Source organism: Trypanosoma cruzi, genomic scaffold (assembly GCF_000209065.1).
Source record: "Trypanosoma cruzi strain CL Brener 1047053517055 genomic scaffold, whole genome shotgun sequence".
Classification (NCBI taxonomy): Eukaryota; Euglenozoa; class Kinetoplastea; order Trypanosomatida; family Trypanosomatidae; genus Trypanosoma; species Trypanosoma cruzi.
The window spans coordinates 64,600-71,927 of NW_001849524.1; the positions used below are offsets into that span (position 1 = coordinate 64,600).

The 7,328-nt window shown below is 60.5% G+C and overlaps 1 protein-coding gene across 1 annotated transcript, besides 2 other annotated features; it reads right to left on the reverse strand.

Annotated features, from left to right (window-relative positions):
- Positions 1-6,226, reverse strand: Tc00.1047053511125.9 (dispersed gene family protein 1 (DGF-1), putative; the record flags this gene model as incomplete). The annotated part of the gene is made up of 1 exon (XM_800003.1): positions 1-6,226. A coding segment is annotated over one exon (6,226 nt), but the record flags the coding sequence as incomplete, so codon positions are not given.
- Positions 1-7,328: a sequence feature (areas not merged during assembly with more than two copies in the genome that could not be assigned to a particular haplotype).
- Positions 1,313-1,363: a microsatellite.

Here is a 7,328-nt window from a genome sequence, read left to right on the forward strand (position 1 = left end):
CCGCCGCATAGGTCACTCCAACGTAGCACACCACCGACGTCCCGAGACCGGCGTCCACCTCCACGTCTACACGCACGTCCCGCACGCACAAATCGGCGCCGTCGGTGCTCGCTGGCTCGGGGACAGCAACGGGCAGGCACGCATCGCCGTAGCCGCCCTCCGCGCACGTGCAGGCACAGGCATCACTCGAGGCTGTCGTCGTGTAAGCGGGGAAGCACGACGTCGCAAGGATGCATGGGTCGCTGCAGGTCAGAATGGTGGCGTTGTACACGGACGGAATACTGTATTGCACTCCCTCCTCACCGTTCACAGTGTTGCACGCGGCCAAAATCGCTCCGTTTGTGAGATCGCGGGAACCTGAGGATATCAGCAGCGTCTTCGGCGTGTCCGTGCTGGACATTAATTGGTTGCCGGACACAGACACCGTGGAGTCGCGGAGATTCACCGTAGGGTTCAGAAAGAGGAAAGCTTCCGATGGGGATTCACGGCAGAGGTTGCCGCTCAACTGCAGCCAGGAGTTGTAGTAGATGTAGGAAAAGTGGCTTGGAAAAAACACAGCCAAGCTTCTCTGCATGTCGTTGCCCTGAAACACGACCGCTGACCGAGACTCCACACGTAACGCCAAAATTAGTAATAAAAAGTACTTCACCGGCCTCGAAACAACGTTGCCTCGGATCACCACGGCAGAGTTGTTCAGCACCTTCAGCGATGAGAATTGGGCAAAACCCTCAAGATTAATCAGCGTACTGTCACCGCCGTCCATATGAAACACGTTGCCCAACACCGCAAACACGGAGTGCCACGACACCCTCAGCGCAGATCCGACAACGTAAATGGCGCTTGAAGATGCCGCCACGCTCTGAAAAACATTGCCACTCAGCACCACCGCGGAGTCGTTGGTGATCGCCAGTCCATTCATTGCAACACAGGAAGGCTTCCTAAGGCCCAAACCCGACCGAGGGATCAGCCTCGTGACCGTGAAGCGGTTCCCGCTGATCGTGATGTTCGTGCGCGGTGGAAACCCACCCTCCGGGCTGAGCAGCGCGTCACTGAATGTGTTGCCGGTGACGACGATGTTCAGCAACCCCACAACGGCGTACGCGTTGCCCGCCAGCACCAGCACGGCACCGTCCCTCCACGTGCATCCATCGAACGTGACATTCACCACGTCGCCCGTCATCGCCCCAACCAGCACCGTCAGGCTCATGCCGCCTCCGCTGAACGTCACGTTGCGGTAGCACAGCCACGACAGCCCGCCGCCCACTGCATGCGCAATCTCGGGGTACTCCATGTCGCTGATGCACCCACCAACCGGCGGCGGTGGCGGAATGGGCCGCAGTGGCGGCGACGGCGGTGACGGCGGGCCAGCAGGCACAGGCGCCGGGACGCACACATCGCCGTGCCCTCCAGCAGCGCACTGGCACTTGCAGTCAATGACCGCCGTCGTCAGCGGAGCGAAGCAGTCGCCGTCCTTCGTGCACTCCCCGCACACGGCAACCGTCGTCACTTTGGTGATGCCGTGAAGCTCCAGTTCGGCCGCCGTAGTCACCTCCCGTCCCGCGACCGTCAGACACCCAGCAACGAACCGGTAGCCGGCGTCAACCCGCGATAGCAGGGAGACCGACAACCCCGTCGAGCCCATCTTGCAGCCCGTCAGCGTCACCACACTGCTGCCGTCAATGCTCACAAAGGCGGAATCCCATACTTTGAAAATCGCTCCCAATCCCACGTCGTTGTCACGCCAATCCAACCAGCTTGACTGCTGGACGGTCCACAATTTGTTGGCGTAAATAGCATAGGATGAAAAGACGCTGTTCCCTACCACGCCCAGCACGCTGTGTTCCGACACGCTGAATGCATCGCTCTGATACAGGAGGCTTCTCCCGGAGAACATTGTATTGTTGAGCAGCGCAAAAACGGAGTAATTGCGGACACTGAGCCTGTACACGTAGAACATGTCTTCGTACCCATCAAAGCTGCAGTAACGCGTGTAAAGAGAACTGCCACCCACCAGCGTCAGAGTCCCAACCGAGTACAAACCAAACCCGCCACACCTCAATGCATGCGCATTGACGTTGCTGACCAACAGCGTCGACGCACTCAGCACGACGTTTCTCAGCAGCAATACGCTCAGCGTCTTGCTCACAGTGCCCGGTAAGTCGACCGCGGAGGACTGCACCGCGTCAACCTCCGTGACGGCGATGTCGCAGTGTTGCGGGAGGGCACGTATAAAAGCAACGGTGGAGGACCGCACCACCGTCTGGCTCACGCGGATCAGGACGCCGACTGACTCGGCCGCCTCAGTGCCCCCAAAAAACTGCAGCGCGGCCCCGTCGCGGAATGTGCACCCATTGAGCGTGATGTTGATGGGGAGATGCAGCGGCATGCTGCTGAGGAAGAACTCCAGCACACCACCCACGCCGCTGAATGTCACACCCACGTAGCAGTGGTGCGTCTTCCACATGTTCAGCGTAAGGTTCGTCAGCGTCTGGTTCACCACACAGCTCGTGTCGCCGTCAACGGCTCTCTCCGGCAAGGGCGGCACAACAGTGTTGGGCACCTCGAATGGAAGACACGAAGCGCCATGCCATCCGTCCTTGCAGCTGCACGAACACGAGCCGCGGTCCACCGACTCCGTCCCGGGCATGTAGCACGCCGCGTCATCGTTGCATGTGCCACACCCGAACACCTCCACTTCCTCCGGAAACACATCGTCGTACGACACCTCCTCATCGCCCTGCAGGTTGCACCCAACCACAAACCGCGCGGGTAACGCCACAATCGTGTTCGGTGGAAGAAGCTTGGCAAAGACAGTGTTCCCGCCCACCTGACGGTTGTGTGAAAGCACCACGGTGGTGCTGCTGCCCAACAAATGAATCTTTTGCCAGGAATACAGAATAGTCAATACTGAGGCTGCATCCACGTTGTTGCCCTCCACACGCCACTGCGCACCGCCCTCGAGTGTCACCGAGGCAGACACACACACCAGCGCGGAATCAAAAACTTCCGTCCTGCCAATGAAGGTGCAATCCGCCACCCGCAGCAGCCCCGCGGAGCTCACGGTGGTATCCCCAAAAAGAATAACGCCATTGACCGAGTTCATCGTGTTGTTCTCCACGTCAAAGTAGCCTCCGTTCTTCAAAACAACAGCATTAACGCAAACAGATGATTCCACACCGTTATTCTCCGTTGTGCTCAGCGTATTGTTCTTCACAATGATCCCGCCACCATCAACAACAACAGCATCGATGAAATAAACCGCGTAACTATTCCCCTCAACGTAGTTGTCGAGTAGCAGAAGTGTCATATTCGCACTGAGAGTAAACTTCACAAATAAAATGGCATGGCCCGACGTCGTCACAAGCGTACTGCCCGCCACCAGTATCTGGGAGCTCGCACCAAAACTACCCTCAAACTCCAATGCACCAGAATCCAGCATCGAAGATGTCACGTTCACGTGCACGCGCGTACCACTCCCCTTGATCGACAGGCCCACGAGGACGCACTGCAGCAGCGTGATGTTGAGTGTCAGCTGCGGTACATCAAAATGTGACAGGTCCAGCACGATCGCGGCAGTGAAGGTCACGTTGACAAAGCACAGACCACGCACGCCGGGATCAGTATATTCCACGGAGCTGATGCTGCCACCGTGCACGCAGCGGACCTCCGTGTCGTCCGCATCGGAGAGCGGGAGCGGCCCAAGGCCGTCCGGAACCGCAGCCGGCAGACACGTGCCACCGTAGCCGCCAGCTGCGCACACACACCCACAGCCGCTGATGCTGCTCGTCCTCGCTGCGAAGCACACGGCGTCCACAGTGCACGCACCACAGTCCAGCACCGTCACGGGCGTCCCAATATTAAGCTCTTCTTTGTAATTCGTCACAAGTGAGCCTCTTAGCTCGTTGCACATGCCGTAGATGATCGGGCACGAGTCGGATGGTGGTGACCACTTGCTTGTCATACTTACAATTGTTGATGAGTACGAGCCGTACGTGAAGTTGTTGTCAAGTATCGACCACACACTCCGATCGCGGAACGCTACGCCGTTGTGGTTGACCACGTACGCAACGTAGGCGGTGCGGAACTCGTTGTCGCGGTGCACCAGCCAGCTACCGTCAGTCACAGTCAACGTGTTTGCAATGAGCATGGCGAAGCCAAGACGGAAAGTGCTGGACACAATCTGCAGCACGCTGCCGCCAGCCACAACAACGTCCCTAAACACACACGCGCCTTCGTAGAAGCCAATGCTCGGCGCACTCCAAGAGCTGTTCTGTATGGAGAACACGGAGCCGCCGCTGACACGCAGGTCCGACGCAAGAGCGTACATTACGTGCGTCCGCGACCTGACAACGCAGTTGTCCATGTAAAAGGCGCTGGACAGGTTGGCGCAAAGGCCGCGCTCCACAAGGATCGCAGCGCACGAGCTCCCGCCACACACCAGCGTCGACCGCGTCATGACAAACCGCGTCGACAGAAGCCGGACGCCGTCCAGGACAAGCGCGGGGCCGTACCGGGATTCCGCACGGCCAGGGGTCGTCGGCACGTACTGCGACCCACCAACCGTCGCACGCAGCGTTGAGTTCGCCAACAGCACACTCGAGTGCAGCGGCATCGCGCCATGCAGCACGATCGTGCCCTCCAGCGACGTCACATTCGTCATGTTGACGAGGGCGTGGGGCATCAGGCGCGCTGTGCTCTCGCTGAGGCCACCAATCCGCAGCTGCGCGCCGCCCGCAAGCACGCAGTGGCGCAGCGTCACGTTCAGCGCGTCAGCGAACGCGTCCATCGAGCGCAGATCCACCGCCACAGTGATCGGCCCACTGAATACCACCGAGTCGAAGCACGCCGTCGCACGCCCACCGCCAACCGTCACCGACTCCGTCAGCGTCACGCCACCCACGCAGCCCGGCGCACCGCCACCACCACCGCCGGCCCTCGCAACCGGCACGTCGAACGGCAGGCACGCCTCGCCCACGCCGCCGGCACGGCAGCTGCACACGCAGTCGGTGAACGACGCCGTCAGCGCATCAAAGCACGCCAGCGCTGCCGCACAGCCGTCGCACGGCACCACGCTCACGGAAAACATGCCGGCCATGCGGTAGTCGCCGCTGCTCTGCAGCACCCGGCCGCCAGCACGGTTGCACTGCACCCACACGACGCCGCTCGTGATCGTCGGCCCGGAGACAAGCGTCGCGCCGGTGGCAGTGCAGCGCGCAATCGACACGGCACCGCCGCTCAGCGTCACACCCGACAGCGACGCCAAAGACAACGCCTTGCCCACAACCCACACGTCGTGTAGCTCCAGCCACCCGCCGGCACTGACCGCCCCACCGTCGCAGCGCACCAGCGACGACGCAACAGACCCCTTGACGCCCACGAAGCGCAGCACCGAATCGGACACCGCAAGGCGCTCTCCAAGCACAAGGCCGCCGCCACTGCTCACAACCGACACGTTCGTCACGGAGAACACCGAGTGGCTCCGCAAACTGAGACGCGACGAGGACGCCACACGCATCGCGGACGCGGTCGGACCGCCCGACGCCTCCAGCAACACGCCGTCAAGCACCACCGCGCTCGACAGCAGGTCCACGCCGCCGCCAACGTGCACCGCCGACCCGCCCGACTGCAACGACCTCAGCACAGTGCTGCTCACACGCAGCTGCGTCTGCAACAGCGAAGTCGCGTGCAGCACAAGCGGCGACGCCACCGCGTCCGTCAGCCCGCTCAGCTGCGAGTAGCGCATCGGCCCCGGCGTCACAATCGTCGAGTCGCGGACCGTCACGTTCGTGTGTTCCGGCAGGTTGTGCGCAAACACAAGCGAGCAGTAGCTCCCAGACAGCCCGCTCACGCTCACCTCCAGGCTCCGGTCAGTCGCCGCCTCGCCGCTGTGCCCCCGCACGTAGATCTGCGCACCGCCGTCGCACACGCAGTTCCTCAATTCAATGCGCAGCGCGCCGGGAAGCATCGCCGCAACGTCGAACACAACAGCCACGCCGTTCGTGATGTACACGCCGTCCATCAGCACCGTGTCCACGGCGCGGCCAACCGTGATGGCTCTGTCCACCGTGCCGCCCCGCAGTCGCAACACCACCGCATGCACCGCGGGCATCCACGCCGCCGCCGCAACCAGCGCCAACACAACGAGCAGCGCCGCACGCACAGCCGCAATGGCCCTGCGCCGCACACGGTGCCGGCTGCGCAGACACGCGCCCACCGCAGACCACATCCACCAAACCAATCAGGTATCAACAGGGCTGTCGTGGTGTGTCGCACTCGCACCGTCGGCCGTAGCACCTTTTTAATAAATCCCTTTCTACAGATGGAGAATCCAAAAGCACAAATCCGATAGATCGCTATACCACTACTACTAATCCTAATACTGCCGCGAGCAATAACCAATACCTTGAAACGATAGTTGTGCTGGTCAAGCCAAAATAGCTCTAACTGCACGGTCAGAGGAGAAGAAGGCAGAGGCAGCAACAACAGTAACTAGACACAGTGGCACACAGAAGCATCCGGCCACGGACAGTCCCCACCACAGCCACTGACACAAAGCCGCGCAGACGCAATCAAATCAGTGACGCCATCGCCCTCCCACCGCCCACACAGCCCCACACAGCCACCGTGCCAATTAGCGGGGCCCAGGCAAAAACAAACATGACCATTGGCGCCGCTAGTGTGACCGATGGTTCGGCACTGCACAAGAAACAGCGAAATCATACGCGCACGGCATACACAGTGACGAAATGAAGAATGAAGAAGCACGGCAGCAGTACGCAGAGACGGGGAAGAAGGGTCCACATCAATTGCACAGTCCGATTGGCTCGCAGCCGTCCGAATGGTGGTCGCGCCGCTGCCGCGCGGTGCGTGTGGCCTGTGGCTGCTTTAGACTGAGAAGATGATGAGGGGGAAGAGAGATGCGGTGCGGTCCTCATCCATCTCGGTTGGTGGTTACACCAGTCACGCCATCCCCTCAGATCGCCTGCTGCAAAGACCGTCACCGTCAGCAGCGGTCGGTGCCTTCCTTCTCCACCGACGCCATCACGCGCCTCCTCCCCCAAAAACACAACGGGGGAGCAGCAGCCACACGCAACTGCCACCACAGAGCGCAAGAGGAGCAACCAACTACACTGCAATACATATATCGTGTAAGTGTCTCGTCTGTGTGCCTACGACCACAAAAAAAAAAAAAAAAGCAAAGCATCTGAGGGGACACACAACCACACAATAGTGCCAGACAAAAAGAACAAACAGAATGACTGCTGAAACGCAACACCGCACGGCTGCCCACGCTGTGGAAAGCCGCGGCACACATGCTGAAAAGTAAA